The following is a 23,950-nucleotide window of genomic DNA, read 5'->3' on the forward strand; positions in this document are numbered from 1 at the left end:
GTAGACAACTTAGCCTATTCATCCCAAAAAAAGTAAAGCCGGCAGCTGCGCCTGTACAAGGGTATATCCAACTCCTTTAGTCAGACCAAAACTCCATGAATCCCTGAATATCAACCACAACCAAGAGAGAACTCCAACCCTACCAGTCCAAACCCTCATCCCCTTTCAGCTCCAATAGGTCAATAACAGGCTCCAAAAGGTCCTTCGAATGCCTCAAATTGGCAGCATCTCTCGTCCGAGAATAAAACACCGGACAATCCATGCTATCACAGCTAACCTCATCAGCGGGCGTGACACCCATACAAGAACGACACACAGCCTCCAATTCAACAACCCGCTTCTCGGCCCTCTGTAACCGCGAAGAGACATCCAAAAGCGCAAGATGTGGTTGTTTCAGACAATCATCGCAGACAGGATCGGTAGTATCAGACAGCCGAGATCGACAGATGACACACGAGGACGACCGCATGTAAGATTCAAGTGTCTTCCGCGTTGATGCACCAAAGAAACCAGCGTTCAGATTCAGATTTTGGTTTGAAAAGGCTGACGCATCGACACGCCGGATCCGCCGTACCTTTGGCATCTCATCGTACCATTGACGAACATTTGCGCCCACAAGGTTGAAAATTCGTTCCAATGGAGGAATCAAGTTCTTCGTGATGTAGTACTCCGTATCTAGCTCTAATTGTGCATCGTGCAGCAAAGTCTGAGGCGCGACGCAGCGGTCAATCAGTCTTGATCCCGGCGCCCCAGTGACAACAACGTAGGGCACTCGCTCGTTGGTCTGTGGCTCGGAGCGCGGATCTTCCAGCATGCGTTTTGTGCTAAGCATGGCACCAGCGGGGAGTTGACCGCGATCACTGTATGTACCTAGGCGAACCTCTTTCGCGAAGCAGAAGTCTTGAATAGAGACGCGGCCTTGCATTATCTTGGCACATTGGCGCTGGAAGTAGGATTTCACTTGGCTGAGATCTGCCGTGCGGAACAGGGTCTTCAGAGCCTTTTCTTCGATCTTTTGTTCGGCGGGTGTGCCGTCACGCCGGACAGTTTCAATGCCTTTGGCATCGAATTCGGGCTCTGTTTGTGTGCGGTGCTCGTATTTGAAGCCGACGTAGCGCTTCTTAGCTAAGAGTACACAAGGGTGGTATACCTTTTCGAATTTGAGTTTGACTGGTCGTGGGTTTATATCTGTTACTGCTTGGGCAATCTCTTCGCCAATGTCGAAGGCCTGATCTCGGGTGCGACCTTTCAGGTAGACGAATAGACTGTCTGTGTCGCCGTAGACTACTTCGGCACCCCAGCGTTCAACAGAGTGAATGAATGCGATGGCTTTCTCCAGTGTTTCTCGTCCAGTTTGGACGATGCTGTCGGCAATTTCTGAACAGGGCATCCGTCCGGAGAACGAAGCAGACGTATATCCATACGTAACGTTGGCGATGAGCTTGAGTGCCAACTGTCTGTTATTCAAAAGTCGTTGCAACATCGTATCATCTTTGTCGGCCTTCATACCAGTCTTGACCATCACTCGAGTCTCGAGGATCTCTGAGAGCATTTTGGCCAATAATGATTGACGCGCTTCCTGGTTTGCATACATCATGCCGTTGGGTGCGATATTGATCTTGTCTTTGAGTAACTCCAAAAGCCTTGGCTGTCGCTGATAATCCTTGATACCCATCTTGTCCCTTCCACGCCAATGTGCTGCTCTGCCAAGGAACGTCGAATAACAGTAATTGTACGCAATCATGACACTCGGGTACAGTGATTGAAAATCAAGTACCAGCAGCGGACTTGTGTAGAAATCACTTTGTGGCTCCATGACCAGTGGCAGGCATTCCAACGCATTTTGCTGTCCGACCTGCTTTTTGCTCGGTGAAACTAGCAAAAAGTTCTCTGGTTTTGCGATCCGGAACATCAAAGACTCAACTTTGAATTGCGAGCCTCGAGACATCACTGAGGCAAAATCGATACCTAGCAATCGTGCTTGCTCACTCGTTCGTGGTGTCAACTCATTGCCCTCAAGAATTTCCAAATTCAGCTGCACACGTGAAATGAAGTAATCCATGACCTTGAGTAGATTGCGAGGCTTCCCGCTCTGGTACCACTGCGTCAGGTCCCGAGGAGAATAGTGGGGAATGCGACGGTGTAAGAGATGGAAGACGACATTTTCCATTGTATACTGCAGCAGGTTCAGCTCTCCTTTCATGGCGCGCCAGATGTTGAACATATGCCGGCCTGTGATGGTAATAGAAGATGAATGGTCGTGTCCCCATTTATTTGCCTCCTTCCCAAATCTTCCATGGGATTGAGACTTGGTCCTGGACAGCTCCTCGCAGATATCAAAGTCGTACTTCTTGCGAGCCCGTTCTATCACATATCCCCAGGAGGCATTGTGAACCTCGTACCCCGTGATGATGTCTGGATCATAGTACCGAACAATGTCAACCAGTCGGTTTATCAAATCCAGCTCGGTAGGCTCATGCTCCGCTTCAACTGTCAACACCTTAGATATTTTGTCTTCTGGCCTTTCTCCTTCACCTTGATAAATTATCCCAACATGGACGCCGGGAAGATGGCTATTGACCTCGAGTTCATCATCTTCAGATTGGATGCACCAGAACATGCATGTAATCTCATCTTCCTCGGGGTTTGCCAAGAGGGTTCCGCGCGTGTTCACATGCACTTCCATGCTCATCGTGCTCATATATTGAGTCTGATGCTCCACACTGGTGGACTTTCTTTTCTGTGAGTATTTGAAGCCGTGTGGGTTCTTTTGCGTGGGGCCTTCTATCTGCGAGAGAGCCTCTGGTTTTCGTTCAATGGGTTTTGGGTGAATGGGCTCTCCCGAGACGGACGCTTGAGAGGCTTCCATGTCCTCGAACCACTTGCTAACTTCTGACCGGCTAGGTGGAAGAGGAGCAAACTCCCAGACTCTCGCAGAACACTCTTCTCGAAGCTTCTGATCAGTTCTAGCTTGTTGTTCCTGGTTATAGGTTGTGGGTAACTGTTCGCCGAACATTGCAGGAGCCTCTGCTGTAGTCTCAAAGTCGGGGAGGTAGTGAATGGTGTCGCTCTCCAGCCGGAACTCTCTGCCGCCGTATTCTCTCGGTCTGTCAGGAACATCTGTCTCGTCACTGTAGTACGCTTTCTGGTATACAACGGAAGGGCGCCCATAGTCATTTATCGTTGAAGCAACCTTCTTCGAGGTTGGGCTTGCGAATCTGAAACAACTCAAACGAGTGTTTCTGGAAATATTAAATGCGCTATGAATGTTTCTGATGGTCTCGGCAAGATGTGGATCGAGTGAGATTGGCGTCACTGTTGAAGAAGAATGTAGATCTGAAGAGCTCGCAATTCCACTGACTTTACTTGAAACTTCAGGGGTAGATCCTGAAGGCAACGAGCTCGAAATCTGTAGGGAGGAATTCGAGCCCTTCTGGGAGCATTGGCCATCTTCCTGGCTGAACCGCATAATGGTCAAAGGATCATTGGGATCTTTAACAACCGGATATTTCAGCCGGCTATTATGACTATGTGATTTCGGACGGACCGTTCTTTGCGAGGAAGATGACCTAGGTCCCGATGCAGTTCCAGGAGGCGTGCCAAGTTCGCCCTCAAATGAAACTGTTTGCTGTTTTTGGCCCCCATCGTGAGTTCCCCCTCGGCTGTCGGGCTTCGCGCCATTGGTAAGAGGCCTGTGTTTTTTATTCAGGGGGTCGTCTGACTCGAAGGTCTCGAAGCGTTGCCTTTTGTGGGCGACTGTTCCGCTATGGCTGTAATGCCTTGGTCTCGATTCGTGAGATCGGTCTACCTCGTTCGAAGACGCTTCCTCGACTGTCTTGTTTGATCCTGTTTTCAAAACATTCGATTGGGCGAACTGCGTGGGTGCCGAAATATCGGGAAGGGGGAATTCGTCGAATACTCCATCGTAGAAGCTATCGCCTAAGGGTCCCTCCTCCTTCAAGTCGGGTTCGTGTTCCGTTTCTTCGCCCGAAACCTCGCCTCCACTGTCATCAACTGAATGATATTGTCCATTGGTTTGGGAGGACAAAGCAAGGCTCTCATCAACCGAGATTTCTGGCGCAGTCTGTCTGGTAGATTCTTGGTATTGAATTTCACCAGAAGTACTAACACCGATTTTGCCAGGGTAAAAATCTTCGACACTATCCAAAGTTGTCTTCACGTTTTTCTCCTGATCCTCAATATCAAGGAAGGTCTCAAATGAAATCTCTCTGTTCCCATCCTCGCGTTTCTCGTTGGCAATAAGTTCTGAGGCCATCTCACGGAACTCTTCCTCGTGTATCCAGCCTCCCCTCGATTGATTTCTTGGGTCCGCAGACATTGAAATCAATTCTTCGGGTCCAAATGGAGTACTGCCAGGATCAAGTATGCCCATCCTCCTCTGAAGTCTGCGAGTTTCATCCTGCCATAATCCAGCCATGCTCGGAACAAGTCGCTCGTTGAATGCAGCCGGTTTCAGTAGCTCGGTAAAGTCATGATGTAGCGGTCGTTCTTTGATATCCAATCGGTTCAGAATGTCTTCTACGCAGATATCGACCTCTAGCGGACAATTGCTTTGTTTCTGAAGTTCAGGGTCCTGAAGAATACTCTCGGGTCGGATTGAACGGTCGTGCCAGCGATGATCGAGATTGCTGAGTTCAAGATACTCAGGCACCGGTGCTCGAAACTTCACATTGGCACAATTCATGATGGCGCATCCGTACAAGTTATAGTCACACATCCATTGCGGGACGTATTGCATGTGCGCCTCGTACGGTTGGAGGGGCTGTTTTAACACAGCTCCCTGGTGCAGAAGATCTTCAAGGCGATTCATATGCCATGGGTTCAAGAGGTAGATTTTAAAGAAGAACCGCCATCCCACGTGGTATCCATAGAATGGAACACCTTTCACCAGGGTGATATGCGCCACAAAAGCGGTCCTTCGGTCGTATGCATTCCGACGGAAGCTGATAGCCAGGGCATGGTCGATCGAGAGATGAAGACTTCGGATCGCGGAGTTCACTGAAATATTTGTGAGTCAGGAGATCAAGGCAAATGCTGCTATACAATACGAACCGTCTTCTGGTGCCAATGACCCATTGTATTCAATATAGAGATATGGAAATGCGCCATGAACATGAACGCAGACTCGCTGCCCTGTTTCAGTGGCACCAAAAACCCGAATTACGGGCACCTTGGGCTTGTAATCTTTCTCAGGCCCGCCTACGCGTAAAGGTAGCGGAGGGTCTAATTCCGACGCGGTCGCCTGATAATGATCGATACAGTTGAGGCGCACCTGAAATGGCTCCATCGCTGTGGTATATGGCAGTCAAAAGCCACAGCGACATTTCGTATGCGCCCACTTGTTATTGCATGAAGGATGTTTGATATTTGATTGAAGAACGCGATATCTTGAGGTATGCCGAGCCAATAAACCTAGAACGCGCGAGACGCCTGATCACGTGCACTATCAATTCTCCAGCCGCCAAGCTTCGTATCGCAACCTCACTTTCTCATTACATCGGCAACAGCTGCAAGTGGCTGGCCTATTTGCAATCCACCATCTCTCTTTTCGAATTTCTGCTCTGTCTTCTTTCGGCCTACCAGCACCATGTCACGAAAGCCCGCGGATGTGGCGGCGAAAGAGCGCAACGAATACATTCCCGCTTTCATCTCGAAGAAGCCCTTCTACGTCGACGATGATCAAGACAATGACTACCTCGAGCATCAGCGTCTCCAAAAGACGAGTGCTGACCAATCTAAATGGTACGATCGAGGCAAGCGCGCAGGCCCGGCAGCCACGAAATACCGCAAAGGCGCATGTGAAAACTGCGGCGCGATGACGCACAAGACAAAAGACTGCCTCAGCCGACCCCGAAAGCATGGCGCCAAATGGACTGGTAAAGACATTCAAGCTGATGAGCTTATTCAGAAGGTTGACATGGGATGGGATGCCAAGAGAGACCGATGGAATGGTTACGATGCTAGCGAATATCGCCAAGTTGTCGAAGAATACGAAGAGATGGAAGCACTGAAGAAATTGGCAAAGGACGAGCAGGCTCTCAAAAAGCTCCAGAATGATGAAGATGGCGATGATGGACCCGAAGAAGATATTCGGTACGCCGAAGAGTCCGACATGGGCCGACAGCAAAGCACCGCAACTCGCAACCTACGCATTCGAGAAGATACCGCAAAATACCTGCTCAATCTGGATCTTGATTCTGCCAAATACGATCCCAAGACACGCCGAATGGTAGACATGGGCGCGCAGGATGACCAGGCATCGGCACTTGTTGCCGAGGAAAACTTTATTCGAGCTTCTGGTGATGCTGCGGAGTTTGAGAAAGCTCAGCAGTATGCCTGGGAGTCCCAGGAGAAGGGTCACCCACAACTTCACATCCAGGCCAATCCAACCTCCGGAGAAGTTCTCAGAAAGAAAGAAAAGGAGGATAGTGAGGCTAAGCGCCAGGCCCATCGTATGGCCCTCTTGGAGAAATACGGTGGTGGAGAGCACTCACAACCAAGTTCGCTGCGCGATACTATGGTTGTCGAAAACGAGCGCTTCGTTGAATACGACGAAAGTGGTGCCATCAAGGGCGCACCCAAGAAAGCCACCAAATCAAAGTACCCTGAGGATATAATGGTCAACAATCACTCTTCGGTCTTCGGTAGCTGGTGGTACCAGTTCCAATGGGGATATGCTTGCTGCTATTCCACTGTCAAGAACAGTTACTGCACTGGTGAAGACGGGAAGAAAGCCTTTGAGGAAGAGGGCAACATGTTACGTATGCTCGAGGCAAATGCAGAAACTGAGCAGCATGTTGATGACGCGGATGTCTCTCACGAGTCTGGCCAAAAGACCCCGATTGAGGAGAAGGAACCAAAATCCAATGCAAAGAAGCGAACCCTGGAAGAACTTCAGTCGGGTATCACGGAAGAAGAGCTTGAGGCTTATAAGCGAAAGCGGCAGGCTGCTGATGACCCGATGGCCAACTTCATCGGGAAAGATGATTTCTGATATCTTCATTCTGCATACATTTGCATGGGCGTTCGGATGTACTAAAATACCCTTTTCATATGCTGTTAAAACTGTAAACAAATGCATCATGTTAGTCTATAATTAGACATTGCCAAGTAGTGGATTATGATCGAGCCATACTACATACAATGAGCATTCAAGAAAACCCGCATATACAAGCTGGAAAGTAGTTTAACATATACCCGTCACGTGATATTATGTGAAGCACAGACCACCTGGGCATGCATATGGGTTCCACTTTGGGTTAGACTGATTCCAGGTCACGGGACAGGGTACAAGCCCTACCGACCGCACTCGCTTAGCAACACATCACCAGATCTCGGGAAGTTTTGATACGCCTAGCGACGACGACACCGACAACCAGCCCCTTCAACGGAATCGCCAGGTACGTTCGCATGCCGTTCCTTTACTCTGCGTATACTCTACTTGTGAATTTGCTAACGTCGTCTCTCTTCTGCAGTTCCATAATTCAAAATGAGTACGTCCGATGTCGAAATATCTCACCGCGATCCTACGCAACCTCGAATCTACTGAAACTAACAACCACTACAGCGAAGGGTACCTCAAGCTTCGGAAAGCGCCACAACAAGACGCACACTCTGTGCCGTCGTTGTGGTACGTATCAACTCAAATTTTCACGATCCCTCTCCCATCCGACCCGAAGTCGCAAATTTCTTTGTTCTTTGTCGAAATACAGAATTGGCGACCCCGGCGAAGACTTCCACCCAATATACACAAGGCAGAGAGCTAACCGGTGATATTTCCTCGACTATAGGCAAGCGGTCTTTCCACATTCAGAAGTCCACTTGTGCCAACTGTGGCTACCCTGCCGCCAAGACCCGCAAGTGTACGCAAATACCCCTCCCGAAGACTCTGGTGACATGAGATGGGCCATTTTTTTGGAACACGGACACCAAAATGAGAGAACGCTGGCTTACATGGAATTTTTTCGATCAACAGTCAACTGGGGTGAGAAGGCTAAGCGCCGCAAGACCACCGGCTCCGGCCGCATGCGCTCCCTCCGCGATGTCCACCGCCGCTTCCTGAACGGCTTCCAGACCGGTACCCCCAAGGGTGCCCGTGGCCCCGAGACCAACTAGATTCCCTTTTCGTCCGCTCGGCGTCGCGTTTTCGTTTTCGGAGAGGCTGGAATAGGAATGAGGGGAGGAATCCTGGCATGACATGAATTAGCATTACGGGCTAGCATTACTCGAAATGCAAATGGCAGTTCCGGAATCTTATCGCTTTCCCTTGGAGTTGGTGTGTGCAACTGTCGATCTCGTCTGTTTCTCTTTGTCACGCAAAGGATGGCGAAGTAAAAACTTGCGAGACGGTGGGCAAAGTTTCGTTGGAGGGGCTCTTCTCTATGGAGAAGAGCTGGATTAAAAAACATGGGAAAGCGTGCATGAATTTCCTTTTTCCTTTATGACTGGCGATTATTCCCATGTCGTGACAGATACAATGTGAAGACTCTTCCTAACGTTTCACGATCTGTTCTCCCAGTATGAGGCCTAACGTTTCACGATCTGTTCTCCCAGTATGAGGTGTTGACTATGCAGAGGAAAACTTGTCGACGTTCAATGGCTTTTTCGTATTTTGAAAGTCCACCTAATCTAAGAGTATACAGCTTCGGATTATGATTCCCCACGACCAAAAACACTGACGCCACCATCCCGTTGAATGAAGTAGAGAACTTCCTTCTCTTCCAAGCTTTCTTCTTCGCCGGCACTCCATCCGCCACCTCGACTGATCCTCAGCACCCCACTCACATCTTTCGCGGCCCCAGTCTCCAGAGTGCGGAGTTGCATTACCGACCTAGCCCGATGCGCCAACCCAATAGCGAATGCCGCATGTTCCGACTCAATTGTTGTAGCCAACTGTCCTGCCGATACAGATGCATTATGTATCAGCGGGGCATCCGTAGCCAGCGTTAGGACCGTAGCGTGTGCATGCTGTCAAAATCAGTCAGTCATGTAACTTGTTATACTTCCAGTTCCTCCAAGGATGTGTAATCTTACCTGCTGTAGCCCTGTGACCCACTCTGCCATCTCTGTAGCTCCAATACCCATGCCTGGTCCCGTCGCAGCAAGCAATAGGTCAGGCTGGTCTAGAATGAGAACTAGCTCCTCTCCATCCTCCATTGAAGATTTTTGCTGTTCAATAACAGACATGATGTCCTTCTCCATTAGGTCAAGGGCCGCGAGGCCACGGCCAGTGAAATGCAGCTTTTTCGCAATGCCCGGCTCTGCCTGGGCTCGCGTCACTTGGAGATTGCCTCTCGGGGCTGTCGCTGCTGGTGGCGGTCCCCTTCCAGGCACTGCTCCTGGTGGAGAGCGGAGAGGAAGGGTTGTGCGGGGGCTGCTCCCAAGAGCAGTCGGGGAGGTCTTAGGAGTGGCTGCATCTGGGGTGTAGAATAGCTCAGATAGACCGTCTATGAATGCAAATTGTTGTTTGTCTGCTAGACGAGCAAGGTCGAGGCCCTATTGAATTCATTAGCACCACAATCGCAGTACATGGGTTAATACATTGGTTATCACTCCAAATCCACCAAATTAATGTTTAAAACATATCATTTCAGGGTCGTTTACAATGTAGAGCTTTCCAAAACTTACCAATCGCTTCGCCTCTGTCTTCCAGAAATCATGACTCCGTAAGAAGCTCACGAGTACCACTTTCTTCTTGATTCCGTTTTGCAGTTCATCTGCGCCAAATGCCGGATTGAGGCTTGGCGAGCTTAAGGCAGCATGCAAGAATCTCAGTACCAACCAATTCGAAGTTGCACCAAGGATAGATGATGCCAATGTCAATGATGATTCGGGCAATGTTGATAGATATGGTGCAAGGAGGGGCGGTAGTGGGGGTTGCGAAGGCATATTTGCGCCTTTGTGCAATGATGATGTTGACTTTTTTGCAGCTTCGGGCTTAGCAGCTACAGGCTTTGATTATTCGCTTGCTTCAAACTCTCGGGTTTCTTTTTTGGCTGTGCTGGTCGAGTCGTGGAGGTGATGAGAAAAAAGTCTGCAGCTTGTGATTGGCCCCTCATCAATCCCGTCATGCCAAGACTTATATCGAGATGATATTGAGTGAATTTGATCGAATCTTGGCGGTTTCTTTCAAATTGTTATGTTTTATTGGAATATGAATGATGCTTCAGCCTGAAATAGTCATTTCCCACTCACAGTCCTCTAATTTCCGGTTGGGATGTGGTACTGTAAGTCTATCGCTATCAAATATATACTTCAAGTAACGTTATGATATATTTGATTTCCCTTGTTTTTACGATACTTCCACCAAGCACTTACTGAATACCGTTAATGGCACATGAAAGTAAGTTCCACATCATATAAAACAACCCCATCAAGCCTGAATTGCCAGAAAGTAACACGATTAAAAAGCCATAGTTTCTGCCTGAGGCACTCATGCGAGTTTTTTACGCATCACCTGACCGCTTCCCCACCATCCCCTCGATGCATCTTATCCGTCGCATTACAAGAGGCTAAGGTAGATCAATGTTCAATTTAGCGCCGATCGTGAGTCTTCCCCCAGTCTTCAAGTCTACTTGATGAGTCCCTCGTGCATGCATATCCCACGCCGGCTGTATCCGTGTGCTATACATCGATACCCGCCGGCGATCCCAGGGTGTTTGCGCAAAGCAGATGCATATAGTAAGATGTCAAATACATCATTTTGCTAACCACCTATGCAGATGACTGCTACTTTTTGTCATGATCAGAGCGCATTGGGTACATAAAACGAGAATCTCAAACTGCCTCGATAAAGATGGCAAGCACTCGTGATTCCCATTCATTTGCAGTATGTATCGATATAACCGTCATGCACAACAAGAGAAACTCTGTCTGACCGTTGAAATAGTGTGATGAATGCCGCTTGCGCAAATCAAGAGTGAGTGAATCTCTCAGCAAGTCCTTCGAGGCCATGCCTTTTGACCTGTCTTTTATAGTGCTCTAAAGAGCGTCCAGTCTGCATGCAATGCAGACAGCTGAACAAGGAATGCATATACAGCCCTAAAGTCAGCAGAAGTCCTTTGACTAGGCAGTAAGTTTTGCGAATTATTCATATGAAAAGTTAACTGACGACTTCAGACATTTGACCTATGTTGAAGATCGCCTCCACTCATTTGAAACAGCATTAGGAAGGCTGTTTCCAGGTGGTGATTTGGATGCCACCCTTCGATCTCTTCTTCAGAACCCGGAGCCCCCCCGAGCTCCCTCATCCAAGTCCTCTTCAAGGCACTCAACCCCGGCCAAGCATGAACCAGAGCGGGCTGAACCAGCACCGGAAGCTCTCCCCCAACAAGCCGATGGCTTTGACTGGGCCGAGAAAGAAATTACCCTTGGTGATTTGACTGACGGCATGGCTGCATTGTCCATTAAACCCGAAGGAGCTGGCTACTTTGGTGCTTCTTCAAGTGTTGTACCACTGCGAGCACTTTTTGATCATGGATTTGATCTCAATATACCTGTTCAGTCGGCTAGGTCCGGGGGTATACCCCTCAAAGCGCAGCTGCTCGAAAGTGCCCCATCTGGACTTATCGAACAAGCTTTCATCGACGCATATTTCCTTAACTATCACACTAGCTATCCATTCGTTCACGAGCCTACATTCAGGGCACAATTCAATGAGCCATCTTTGCGCCCACATGGGACAGCTTGGCACATTCTCCTCAACACCATCCTAGCTCTTGGAGCATGGAGCATTGGCGATGACAGCTCAGACCTTGACATCACATTCTACCAAGAAGCCAGAGGCTACTTACAGCAAGCATCTGTTTTTGAGACTGGTAACTTAACACTGGTCCAGGGACTATTGTTGCTGAGCAACTATGCCCAGAAACGGAACAAGCCCAACACCGGATGGAACTACCTTGGTCTGGCTGTCCGCATGGCCATGAGTTTGGGTCTTCACAAAGAGTTCCCTGGCTGGAAAATTAGCCTGTTGCAAAGAGAGATTCGAAGAAGATTGTGGTGGGGAGTATTCATTTTTGACAGTGGTGCCGCCAAGACCTTTGGGCGGCCAATTCTTCTTCCAGAGGCCTGCGTTATGGATGCAAAGCAGGTCCTCAATATCCAAGATGATGCTTTGACCCCTACAACAACCACTCTCCCCATGGAATGCTCCGGCCCAACTATCTACTCCGGGTTGATCGCTCAATCCCGCTTCCACCTCCTCACCAATAGCGTGTACCAGCGCCTCATATCGAGCCCTAGTCTCACACCGGAGGATACTCTCAACCTACAAAAGCCGATTGAAGAGTGGTATAACGATCTTCCATCATACCTAAAACACCCCCAACTGTCTCTCTCAGTGCAGCCCGCCCCTTCTGACCCCGACTTCGCACTCGTTCGGAATAGGTTGCTATGGCGGAACTGGAATCTTACCATCTTAATCTACAGACCGATTCTTCTGCGCTGGGCAGCCCGACGCTGGGCACCCCACACTAGCAGTAGTCCAGGGACGTCGGAAATAGGAGGCGAAGATCCTTGCGAGACAGAATGCCGAATGCGCTGTCTCCAGAATGCTCGGTTAACCATCTCTTCTATCTCTGAGTATATGGAAAACTACATCTGTACTCGACTAGGAGCATGGTACATGCTGTATGTTCTCTACCTTCCCCTCTAACAAACCGACCCATTTTAACCTCCAAACCAGCTACTTCCTCTTCCAAGCCGGCCTAATTCCAGTCGTCCTCCTAATGACAGACCCATCAAACCCAGAAGCCGCCTCCTGGGTGCAAGACATTGAAACCACAAAGGCCCTCCTAACCCACCCATCTCTCGGCACCAACCGCTTCGCAACCCGCTGCTACGAAGTAATCAACCGACTTCTCGGCCCCTCAGCCCCCTCCGCCCCCGGCATCCTACCAGAAGGAGCCCAGCAGCACGAGGACCAGAAACCTCCTTTCCAAATGATGCCCCAACAACAGCAGAATTTCGTGCCGTTCCCAGGACAGCTGTTTAGTGATCCCAGCTTCGGTGGGAGTTTATTCCCCGTCGAACAGCAGATGCAGATGCATAGTCCCGCCGGAATGGACTTTTCAGAGTGGGTGAATTTCCCGTCAGCAGAATGATTACACAAGTTGAATCCAATACCCTCTTTTCTGGTTTATTTGATGTTACCCGTTGATCGTTCTGGCTATGGTTATGTTGATGTATGGCTCTTTTCTTTTTTGGTGTGTAACTTGCATTGTAGGATGGGTTTGTGGGAATTGATCACCTGGCATGAAATGAACAGCGACAGCAATGGAAATAGTTATTCGGGCAGCATAAGTAAATATGTGAATTTTATGAGATTGAGCATGACGAACAATTGTGTTCCTAGCTTTGGGAGTAAGTAAGTTACACTTGGACAATCTCTGCATGTTGATCAGCCGGTTTGACCAAGTCGTCATCCTCCTCGATGGGTGTTCCGCGTAGCTCGGCCTCGATATTCTTGATGCGTTTCTTTTCCTCGTGGGCGGCTGTGTCACCAAAGATGAGGTCCATGTCTTCGAGAGTCTACGAGGAGCAGACAAGTTAGTGATTTGGCGCGGAAGAGAGTAAGATATCACCAAATGGCGCAAGCAAGATGAACATACCTTTCCTCGTGTTTCGGGAATGCAGAAATAGGTGAACAACAGTGCAAGCAAACAGAAAGCCGCAAAGAAGATGTATGTGCCCCAAGTGATTGATTCGAGCATGTCAGGAGTGACAAGTCCAATGATGCTAGAAGGAGATATCAGCCTGAAGCCAGTATACTGGCAGTCTATCACCACTTACAAATTGCACATCCATGTCGCCGAGGTAGTAATGGATATCGCCTTGGACCGAATTGAGAGATTGAAGATCTCAGACGGTAGAACCCAACCAATGGGAGCTGTAATAGAACCAGTCAATAGGCTATTCAAAAAACAGACCATACCAGAATGAGCAACTCTTACCAAAGGAATAGGAGAAGTTGATATCATAGATGTAGATAAAGGCGATGCCAGCCCATCCAGCCGATTGATTGTTCACCAGACCTGCCCCGTAGCCACCAAGGATACCACCAACAACGACCAGCGAGATACACGTTCCCGTGGCACCGGCCATGAGCAGAGGTCGACGCCCGACTTTGTCGATAAAGAATAGTGCTGGGAGCGTACTGAGACAATTGACGATGCCATATACGCCAGTCGCAAGGAGGGAGGTTGTATTACCATCTAGGCCTAGCTGGGCGAAGACTGTGGGTGCGTAGTAGATGATCGCTATAGAAATTAGACACTATAAGTAAGAAAAAGAGACCATAAGATAAGACTCACCATTGCATCCCATAAATTGTTGGAAGAACATAACAATACAACCAATAGCCAGACGTTTGAAACGGGACCAGGTCGTCACGAAAGACATGTACTTTGCAAAATATTAGTACACCTCAACACCAATGAAGGAAACAGGGTAGTGGGAATCCAAACCTGAGCAACATGCAATTTATACCCAGACAAGTTAGGGAAATGTTCCCTAGCAAAGGTATTCTCTAGCATGATCGAGGCCTTGATCTCAAGATATTCATTCAAAAGAACAGGACTATCTCTCGACTGCCGACGCAGCTTAGAGAGTGCAACGAGCGACTCGTCGTCGCGCTCTTTCATCAACAGCCAACGCGGCGAGTCCGGGAAGAAGAGCATTCCAATCCCCAAAATAACCGCCGGAAGAATCTGTATGGCGAGAGGGAGACGCCATGATGCCTCTGATTGTCCCGTGCAGCCAGACATAGGAACATCATGGTAAGGGTCAAAGGCAGGTCTAGCTGCCGTTCCCCCCGTATAAGGGATACCAGGAGCGCAACGCGTCCCACCAATATAGTTTGTTCCATAATCGATCCAATAACTGACCAAGATTCCAAGAGTAACAGATACTAACAGTCGTCAGTGAGCACGCCCTATCCCAGACATGGACGCTCGAAACAACCTACATTGCTGCAAAACAACCAGTCCACCCCGAATCTCGGGAATAGAGACCTCAGAGATGTACAACGGAACCACCATAGTAAGTTGACCAATCGCCAAACCAGCAATAGCACGACCAGCAAAGAGCATGGGGATGTTCATGGCTGCGCACTGAATAACCGACCCAATGGTAAAGACTACGACGGCCAAATTGATTGACAACTTGCGACCAATTCGGTCCGCGATAGGACCGTTGACCAAGGATCCGAACCAGGCTGCCAGCAACAGCGTCGACACGAACCAGCCCTTGAACCCACTGTCTGAGAAGACACGCGGGTATCGAGCGCCGAACGACTCCATTGTTATGACACCGCTGATGACACCTTGATCATAGCCAAACAACAGCCCTCCCAGGGTTGAGAACTGTTTACTCTTCTGTCAGTGGCCATGGTGTGGTCTCTACGTCCGGATTGGATCTTACCGATGCAACGCCGCAGAGATAGGGATTCTGTAGCACCAATGCAAAGCCCTTGGGCTGCGTATCTGTTGCAGACATGGCAGGCTAGATATTGAGAATTTTGAATAGCTTCGAGAGACGGTTCGTGTCCAACCTTTTATAGACTTCATGAGGTTCAGGCCGAAAAGAGTATCTCCTGATGCAGGAGCACAGTACTCCGTCTTATATAGACAGTCAAGAGTGACATTAAAGAGGAGGGCGGAGTGGTGCACTCCGAGCCCGAATTCAGGGAAGATCTCCGACTTATACTCGGCTTGATATGCGGAGAAGAGTGGGCCGAAGTTAACCTGACTCAGGGCCGACTTCTCTTTCGGACCAGGAGATCTCTGGCCATTGCCTGGTATGAGCCGGCTGTTTTGTGTGTTTGTGTGAGTTTGTTCGCGAGATCTCAACCTCCATGGCTGGACTATATTTTGCGTGCGCGTGTGCAGCACGTGCCCGGGAGTTGGGGTGGAGCTCTCCAGTCTGGAGTCTCGAGTCTGGGGAATAACCGACGATACCCCGTGGCCAGATTCTGTCCAGAATGTTGCCCTGGGAGTCAACCTATTGGCTTCCAATGACGGAGATAGGGGCCGCCCATGAGCGAATTTCTCTCTCATCGGGCCATTCCTGATGTGCGCACATGTGCCACCCAACTCTCTCCCTCTCTCTCCCTCTCTGCACTATTATGCGCATCTTTACCCGACGTTGCTACAATCCTATGGAAGAGTTGCAATCGCCCCTGTCTGTGGAAGGCACCGATACCACATAGGACAGCAATATCCTCCAGATAATGAGAAAGTAGCACGGGGCGGTACCGCTGCCCACACAGTAGTATAAAAACCAACTGCAATCCAGCAATGGATCACACCACAACGACTCGTCGGATCTCGAACTCAAGGGCCTTTCACCGCAACAATGTCCCAAATCCTCCGTATAGGAGTCCTCCTCGTAGGAAGTGTTCAACTCCTCGACCTCGCAGCCGTGGACCTCCTCAACATGGCCACACCAGAGTACCTCAATTCCTCTTCGCTCGCCCAAACCATCGTCCGTATGGGCCGGCCCTGTCAAATCCACTACATAGGCCACGAAGGCGCAGGAGGCATCACCACCGCAACAGCGCAGATGCCTATCCAGTTGACGGACGCACCGGCCGACGAGGCTGTTTCTCCGGGCAAATTGGATATCGTGGTGGTCCCGGGTCCTTCACCCAAAGCCATGCCGCCGGCGGAAGAATATCTCGAGTTCTTGCGCGGACATAATGCGGCGGGGACTTCGATTCTGGGGATTTGTACGGGGGCGTACATTGTTGGGTATTCGGGCATTGCGAAGGGGCGGTATGTCACGGCGCCTAGGTTATTGGTCCCGGCGATGAGAAAGTTGTTTCCTGAGGCGAGGATGTGGGATGATGGGGTTCGGGTTGCGAGGGATGGAAACTTGTGGACTAGCGGTATGACTTGTCTCTTCTTCTCTCCTCTTCTTCTGTTCTCTTCTGATCTTCGAAACCTTCACACTTCTGCACTTGTGCTGCTTGTTCCTTCTTCCGGGCATCTCACATTCCATATGGCACTGATTTGATCTGATCTGATCGTGCAGGCGGCATCACGACTGGGTTCGATCTTGTTCTTGAGTATCTCCGCGAGAATTACCCGGCACCACTCGTCAACGAAATCATTGCCCAAGCGGAAATCACACCTCGGCCAGTGCATTACAGTAGTTCGGCCAATGCAGCATCTGTGCTGTGGCAAATGGTCAAAGCACTTCCGAATACGATGCTTCAAATACTGAGGAAGTGACAAATAAAAGAGCCGATCCAAGATCAGCCTATTCCAATGCATCTCGTAATATATCCCCCCAAACCCCAAACCCCCAGTACGAAGTGAAGTATAAGAGGGTTACACCTCAAGCAAGACCGACGTCATCCCGAGGCTTCAGGCCCTGAATCGAGTTTCTGCACCGTCTCCTCTCCCCCAGCAATGAAACAAGATGATCACTCGATCATAATCCACGTCGTCTCACCACTAGATTATGCATGATATCGACACACAGCCCAGTAGTTGGAGTACGACGAAGCCAACTCCTTAACTAAAAATGCCAACACCAAAGCAAGAGCCCAAACAGAAACAGTCAAAAGAGAAATAGATCCAGATCAAGAACCAAACCCTAACCCAACCCCAAACCCCTTACATCCCAAATCCTCCGTCCTAGGAATACCTTCGTCAGCTCAACCAACTTCAACTTCATCACCTTTCCCAAACACCCCAATTGACACCTCCCTCCCAACCACATCAACAAGTGCGGCTCTCCCAGATCACCCACCACATCCACACCCACACTCCGGAGCATTATATTCACCATTAAAACGCAACCCGCCGATCCTCATCCCAATCCACCCCCCCCCCCCCCCCCCCCCCCAAATCCCACTTACCTTGCATTTCATCATTGTCGAGCCTGTGCTGCCTACACGCGCACTGCACTGCATCTCGCGTTACACAGCATACATCCACGTACCTACTTACGCATACTGCGCCAATAAAGGCCAAAAGAAAGAACAGAAAAGAAAAGAAAAAGAAAAAGAAATAAAACAAGATCGGGGAGGTTAGCCGTGCAATGCTGTTCTAGAACTGTCGTTACTGTTCTGTACTGTACTGTACAGTGCTGTTATCATTCACCAATGGAGGACTCGCCAGCACGCGTCATGTGTACAGTAGATACTGTACTGTATGTTGAACGAGCATGAATCGGGATCGTGTACGACGTTGCTGTGGCTGCGAGGGTTTGGTTTCGATGTTGGGATCGGGATGGGAATGGATTGCGAGGTCGATTCCGAGGTTGCTTCTTATCTCGATTTCATCGGTGAGGTCTGGGAGTGTCTAGACGCCTGTGCGGTCTGGCGGGGAGGGTGGGGGACAAGAGGGTTGGAATGGTCGGAATTGGGTTGGGGATTTGAGTGGGGATGTAAGGGATTTGGGGTGGAGAGGATGATTTGAGGTTATTTTGGAAGATGGCGATGAGGGTTGTGGTTGGTTGGTGGGATGAGATCGCGGTTCGATATGGGATTGGCTTGTCTTGTTGATACCAGAAATAGGATATACGATACTGATACTACTACTGGTGTTGACTGGGGAGTTTGTAGGTAGGAACTTGAACGTGTATTTCTTTAGGTTTCGTTGCTGGACCGATAAGAAAGAGAACAGAAAGGAGAATGTAACAAATCAAGTGGACGCAAGACCCCGGGGCTCGAACGAAGGAAGAAAGGAAAAAAGAGAAAAGGGCAAAACAAACAATCTGGGAGACACGCTCGTACCATGCAACGCACTGCACCACGCTAAGAGGACAATCATAGGAAAAGGGAGGAGAAGAAGATGAAGAAGAAGGGAAGAAAGACAAAGAGATCATAAGAGGCGTTTGATACGCCCATCCAAACCCCGGTTTCAGGGACTGGACTCGGGGAAACGGGAACCAAACCCCGTCGTCCAACCCAAGGGTGGACAAGTAAAGACGAAAGGAATAAAAAACAAAAGCACAAAAAAGAAATCCATCTCGTTAACGCATGGCATGTTTATCGTCGATCATGAGGTTCCCAATGAATTGGTTCAAAGTCCGAATTCTGGAAATGAGCTTGGTTGTAAGGCGAACTATGCAACACGTCAGTGATCACGCTATTATGTCATACAATGTCATCCCACAGGAGGCGAGGTGCTATGGTCTCACTTTTTAAAAGGCGTAGTGACAGGCAGCGATCGACTCAAATTCGGTTTCATAACCAAGGGGTTGAGTCTGATTTGCGGGCCGTCGGATGATCTGCTAGGCAAAGCAGTCATCGGGGGTGGTGCAGCAGAAGGGGGTGGTATTGGTGGCGGCGGCGAGGAGACCGGAAGAGATGGGATTGGCGCATGGGTCTGCATGGGCGACTGGTACATTTCCTGTTGGGGGGACATTCGGAATGGGCTGGTGGGAGTTGGTGAAACTGATGGCATGGGCGACATGGGCGTGGCCATCGCGAAGGATGGATCGGCCATGAGATTTGGGATGGCCATGAGAGAGGAATCGACGTCGAATCCAAGGGGACCTTCGCTCCAATTGGCGTAATCAGAGGTCATGGCGTATTGGTAGTTGACAATCGGTTCCATATTCACATTGGGGTCGGCTGGGTAGAGAAGGTCGTAGTGGCCGGGTCGGTAGAGCAGACGAATTGTCGCACCACTTGGGCTGTGAGGGGACAACTGGTGAGGTGTAACAGCATCGCCTTCACTTCGGTCGAGGTAGAGAATTTCCACGCCAAACCCGGCACCTTCAATGACTCCGTCGACCAGTGCCTGAAGACCAATCTCATCAATCTCCGTCTTCAATGGATCTATTTGCGAGGCACAATACTGCTCCAGCGGCACAGACAAGAAAGCCTGGTATCGATGCGGGTTCAGTCGCATCCAAGAGCTGGTCAAAAGTCTGAAATGAGTAATCACAGCACTAGACGCAAACTCATTATTGAAAGCCTCGGCAAGGAAAGACTCATCGCCCGCGCCGTTTTGAATCGCATTAATCGTCTGAGTAAAGAGATCCTCCGTCGCATCGGTAAAGATCTCATAAAGATGCTCCGAATGCCCAACCTGCTTCAAAAGGATCTCAAGCGACTTGAAGCGAGTGATCTCCCGTTGAATGCGCATAGGGTCCCGCAACGCAAACAACGTTTCAAAATAGCCAAAAGCCACCGCTACAGGGATTCGGGATTAGCATGTCAACACAACCCCACAGAGACAACCCATGCCGGGTTGCACCGGAACGGACATACCTCGCCAACCACAATTGCCATCACCTTTCATGATCCGATACTCTGGGTGGGTGATGGCCAGCGCCTAGATAGCACCTGTTAGACGCGTGACATTCTTCAAGTGGGTGACACAGGGAAAAGGGGGGCAAGAACGAAGCCACGAAAGCTTACATTAGTCTTTGACGAAAGCGCATGGTCTGCATTGGCATACTCCAACGCAACACTCTGGGTAGGCTCCTTGCGTGAGACCAGTGGACCCTGTCGGTGTCAAGTGTCAATGTCAGCGGTGAAGGCAAATCCGGAGCGATTAGGAATTGGTCCAACCAACCTGAACATCGGGTTCGTAGGAATTTGAGAGCTTTTGGAAACGCTCCATCTCATCGGCGGAGAGGGCATTCATGTTGGACATGATGGGATGTAAGTGAGAGTGAGAATGGGAATGCGAATGGGGATGCGAATGGGGATGCGAATGGGGATGCGAATGGGAATACGACGGATGGTAATGAGAATAGTCCGACAGCGAGAGAGCTACTGGAGGAAGAAGAGAAGAGGAAAGAGCGTCCCGATAGAGATGTAAATTCAGGTTCTGCTTCGGGAACGGATGAGAACCAAAGTGATGATTCCAGGGTTTTGATATGGACATCGCATACGAGTGGAAGTCAAGTTTATGTCTAGGGGGGAGTTAGATGGGCGTCCTACATATAAGGATGGAAACATACTCTTGACATTTGGTCGTGCAACACTAGACCCGCAAAGTCGACTTCTATTCACAGTCTCAGCCTGACGATCCAGTAATGGGGGTGTGTGTAGATAGGCCAATCGGGGGGAGGGAGCAACATGGTGAAATTGTGAGATCGGGAGTTTGTGAGTAGGTGTAAGTGCAAGTGTGATTGTATGTGTAAGTGTGTATGTATGTAGGTAAGTGTGTGTGGATAGAGAAACAATCACATTGTAGGATAGGATAGGAATGATGTCAGAGGGGGAGGTTCTCCATAAAAGCAGGAAGCCGAAAAGGGCATCTCACACAGGGATAACCGGAATCAATCTCCGAGAGTTAAACGGGGGAAAGGGTTGAAGAGAAAAAAGGAGAGAGAGAGAGAGGGGGAAATAAAAGGGAAAAGGGAAAGCAAACACACTCGCGTAAACGCCAAACCCCTCGGTCGGTTTACCAATTCCATCGCTTTTCTGTGATTTATTTTTCCCCTACTTTTATCCCCCGATTGCGAATCGGATTCCTTTGATCTAAAGCGGGGTTTGAATCGGTTTGAAGATATGAGCCTGGGAAAAAAAAATATCGTGGAAATCGACGCCTTAACTACGGGATACTAGTCGACCAGGGCGAAAGGCGATGGGATGGCTATCAGCGGCGACCACTGTGTCAACCATCACTTGACGGGTGCTCGGATATTCTGAACGGCTTTCTTTCCTTTTGGTGATGGTGATGAGCTGAGGGTATCACAGGCTTCCATGTCGGTATTTCAAGGAAATCGAGATCTGTGCATCGAGGCCTCCCAGGAGACAGGTCGGATCAGACAGAGGCCAATAGAAACAGGTTCAGCTGTGTTGTCGGTGCGTCCACATAGCATGCAGCAGGAGGGCCCTCCCCCCCCCCCCCCCTCTCCCTCCCTCCCCATCCGATGTAGGATGTACCTGAGCTGAATCGAGATAAGCCCAAGTGTACATGGGTGCATTTCTTTGTTTGCTAAGGCCTAGGCTCATTCTCGCAGTCATGGATGGCGAAACCTTGAGCATCCTTACGTGAGACGACATCAAGATCAGAAACGACAAAACAAGAACGGGAAACCAGACCTCGGGAAGTCATCGCCATGGAATAGATTTAGCGTCTTATGTCAGAGCAACTCTAAATAGCGGGTCTAAGAGAAATTCAGGACGGGCAGAATGGGAAGATGGGAATGGAAAAAGAATAAAAAAAGATCAGAAAGACTCGCGGCTCAACCGCAGGTACACACACCGGTGGAAGATCCCCCAAGGCTGAGCTTAGACCATTCTGGACGCAAGCGTCTGCTTAGCCCTATCCTTGCGACGCCCCGATCTCCCCTCATCGCCATACCCAGCAAACATCCCCCCGACTCCCTCCTCGGCGCGCAATCCCTCACCGTTCAATGTTGTTTGCCAGAGGGTGCGCAGCGCCGAGCTCCACTCGCCGACAGCGCGCAGCCGCTCCACGTCACTGGCACTCTCCACCACCACGGTGCCGCTATCCTGGTCAATCTTGGCACTGAGTTTCTTGTCGAGGATGAGGAAACTCAGAATTTCCAGGACCTCGGAGACCGAGATCTTGATGTGTTTGGAGATGAACTGCAGCGAGAAGCGGGTGTAGGGAGCGATGAGTTTGAGAACAGCCTTGGTGCGCATATTGCGGCTGACCTCGTCGATGTTCTCGGCGATAAAGGGATCTGCAAGCACGTCGGGATGTTTGCTCAACACCGCCTCGTATGCATGAATGTCGTCCCGCTGGAATGCATCGACCAGGTCTGTCATAGCCGAGATACGAGGGTCATTTTTGTAAGGCTTGGTCTCTTGCGAATCGAAGGGGTTGATATCGGATTTCATCAACATGGTCGTTAAGACCAGGTATTTGAGGACTTGGATTCGTTGCATGGATCCGGCTTCATCGTAGTTGCGGAATGATTCGAAGAAATCACTTTGAGCTTCCTTCCAGTTCTCCTCACTCATGTGCATCTTGCCTCCGCATTCACGAATGATTCCCATGATCTTGGGATGGGGCACTGCCGACCGGACTCGGAGGGCCCGTTGATACAGGGCTTTGAGGCGCTTATTATTCTTTGTCTCGGCAAACATCTGGATCTCCAGGGCGTATAGCTCGAGGAGGTAGGTTCCCTTGCTGGTGTCGTCCGTTCCGTCCTCATGTTGACATGCCCTGTGGAGTTCTCGCATCTTTTTGCTGAGCTGGGTGTATTGCTTGCGTTCTAGCCATAAACGGGCCAACTTGATGTTCGTCTTCAGCCATAGGCGCTCGTTGTTTGTGTTTTGGAACGATTGGAGGGTCAGGGAATAGAATTCCTCCATGCACTGATATGCTTCCACCTCGTCGGACCCCTTTTCAATGTAGTCGAGCATGTTATTGATGGACTTTTCGGAATAGTTTCGCGTCACGGCGGACTTGACATATGTGAGGAGTTCGCGATAATGTTTGACGGCCTGGCAGTCAGAGGTCAGTATGCTGACAACAGAGCTATCCAGATAGACTCACATCGCTGTATCGCCCGAGTTTGAATTCCAGCTTAATAGACTGCTTCAAGCCTTTGAATCCCCTATGTGCAGTCAGCGCCGGTCCTGGCGGTCACTGCCATGGGCCAAACCAAGTACCATTCGCTTTTGTCCTGTTCCATGGGCGCAATGCCTAAGAACTCGTCTATCGCCTCCTCCGGATTATCAACCTTGGTTTGTTTGGCATTGTAATATTTGTTCTCGATCCCGATATCCCCAGTGTCATCGTCGTCGGCGTCTTCGTATTCAAAGTCATAACTGCGGAGGTTAGCGCGGTCAGGCGGAGCGGAGCAGGGGCGGGATTACTCTTCGTCACCGGAATCTTGCATAAAATCATCATCGTCCGACATATTGGCGGTCGTAACTGAGAGTAAGGGAAGATAGGATTTAGAGTCGTAGAGTGGATGGGTCGAAGTGGTGGGGGGATGTTGGAGAAAGCTTGGATAAGTTACAGCTGCCAGCTTCCGCCTT

At 49.8% G+C, this 23,950-nt stretch overlaps 9 protein-coding genes across 9 annotated transcripts; 4 read left to right on the top strand and 5 right to left on the bottom strand.

The window, feature by feature from the left end:
- Positions 1-139: 139 nt before the first annotated feature.
- N7511_004465 (DNA-directed DNA polymerase zeta catalytic subunit REV3) lies at positions 140-5,308 on the bottom strand (the record flags this gene model as incomplete). Its single annotated transcript, XM_057126890.1, has 2 exons — positions 140-5,019; positions 5,074-5,308. The coding sequence occupies 2 exons, from the start codon at positions 5,306-5,308 to the stop codon at positions 140-142; spliced, it is 5,115 nt and encodes a 1,704-aa protein (XP_056985780.1).
- A 300-nt stretch (positions 5,309-5,608) lies between these two features.
- slu7 (mRNA splicing protein SLU7) lies at positions 5,609-7,015 on the top strand (the record flags this gene model as incomplete). Its single annotated transcript, XM_057126891.1, has 1 exon — positions 5,609-7,015. The coding sequence occupies one exon, from the start codon at positions 5,609-5,611 to the stop codon at positions 7,013-7,015; it is 1,407 nt and encodes a 468-aa protein (XP_056985781.1).
- Positions 7,016-7,510: 495 nt separating this feature from the next.
- On the top strand, positions 7,511-8,136 carry N7511_004467 (60S ribosomal protein eL37; the record flags this gene model as incomplete). The annotated part of the gene is made up of 4 exons (XM_057126892.1): positions 7,511-7,514; positions 7,589-7,651; positions 7,812-7,883; positions 7,997-8,136. 4 exons carry the CDS (start codon positions 7,511-7,513, stop codon positions 8,134-8,136), a joined length of 279 nt encoding a protein of 92 aa, XP_056985782.1.
- Positions 8,137-8,670: 534 nt separating this feature from the next.
- On the bottom strand, positions 8,671-9,909 carry N7511_004468 (uncharacterized protein; the record flags this gene model as incomplete). Its single annotated transcript, XM_057126893.1, has 3 exons — positions 8,671-8,988; positions 9,055-9,516; positions 9,649-9,909. The coding sequence occupies 3 exons, from the start codon at positions 9,907-9,909 to the stop codon at positions 8,671-8,673; spliced, it is 1,041 nt and encodes a 346-aa protein (XP_056985783.1).
- Positions 9,910-10,816: 907 nt separating this feature from the next.
- Positions 10,817-13,124, top strand: N7511_004469 (putative C6 transcription factor (Gal4); the record flags this gene model as incomplete). The annotated part of the gene is made up of 5 exons (XM_057126894.1): positions 10,817-10,849; positions 10,910-10,939; positions 10,998-11,092; positions 11,140-12,651; positions 12,707-13,124. 5 exons carry the CDS (start codon positions 10,817-10,819, stop codon positions 13,122-13,124), a joined length of 2,088 nt encoding a protein of 695 aa, XP_056985784.1.
- A 268-nt stretch (positions 13,125-13,392) lies between these two features.
- Positions 13,393-15,516, bottom strand: N7511_004470 (sugar porter family MFS transporter; the record flags this gene model as incomplete). The annotated part of the gene is made up of 8 exons (XM_057126895.1): positions 13,393-13,551; positions 13,632-13,758; positions 13,813-13,909; positions 13,974-14,279; positions 14,334-14,424; positions 14,487-14,929; positions 14,987-15,383; positions 15,442-15,516. The coding sequence occupies 8 exons, from the start codon at positions 15,514-15,516 to the stop codon at positions 13,393-13,395; spliced, it is 1,695 nt and encodes a 564-aa protein (XP_056985785.1).
- An 858-nt stretch (positions 15,517-16,374) lies between these two features.
- N7511_004471 (ThiJ/PfpI family protein) lies at positions 16,375-17,252 on the top strand (the record flags this gene model as incomplete). The annotated part of the gene is made up of 2 exons (XM_057126896.1): positions 16,375-16,906; positions 17,053-17,252. 2 exons carry the CDS (start codon positions 16,375-16,377, stop codon positions 17,250-17,252), a joined length of 732 nt encoding a protein of 243 aa, XP_056985786.1.
- Positions 17,253-19,166: 1,914 nt separating this feature from the next.
- Positions 19,167-20,870, bottom strand: N7511_004472 (OTU family ubiquitin thioesterase; the record flags this gene model as incomplete). Its single annotated transcript, XM_057126897.1, has 4 exons — positions 19,167-20,170; positions 20,249-20,312; positions 20,399-20,485; positions 20,556-20,870. The coding sequence occupies 4 exons, from the start codon at positions 20,868-20,870 to the stop codon at positions 19,167-19,169; spliced, it is 1,470 nt and encodes a 489-aa protein (XP_056985787.1).
- Positions 20,871-22,225: 1,355 nt separating this feature from the next.
- Positions 22,226-23,829, bottom strand: N7511_004473 (uncharacterized protein; the record flags this gene model as incomplete). The annotated part of the gene is made up of 4 exons (XM_057126898.1): positions 22,226-23,410; positions 23,463-23,523; positions 23,579-23,737; positions 23,786-23,829. The coding sequence occupies 4 exons, from the start codon at positions 23,827-23,829 to the stop codon at positions 22,226-22,228; spliced, it is 1,449 nt and encodes a 482-aa protein (XP_056985788.1).
- Positions 23,830-23,950: the final 121 nt, after the last annotated feature.

The sequence above is a fragment of the Penicillium nucicola genome (assembly GCF_028828085.1).
Source record: "Penicillium nucicola strain IBT 29836 chromosome Unknown utg000003l, whole genome shotgun sequence".
Lineage (NCBI taxonomy): Eukaryota > Fungi > Ascomycota > Eurotiomycetes > Eurotiales > Aspergillaceae > Penicillium > Penicillium nucicola.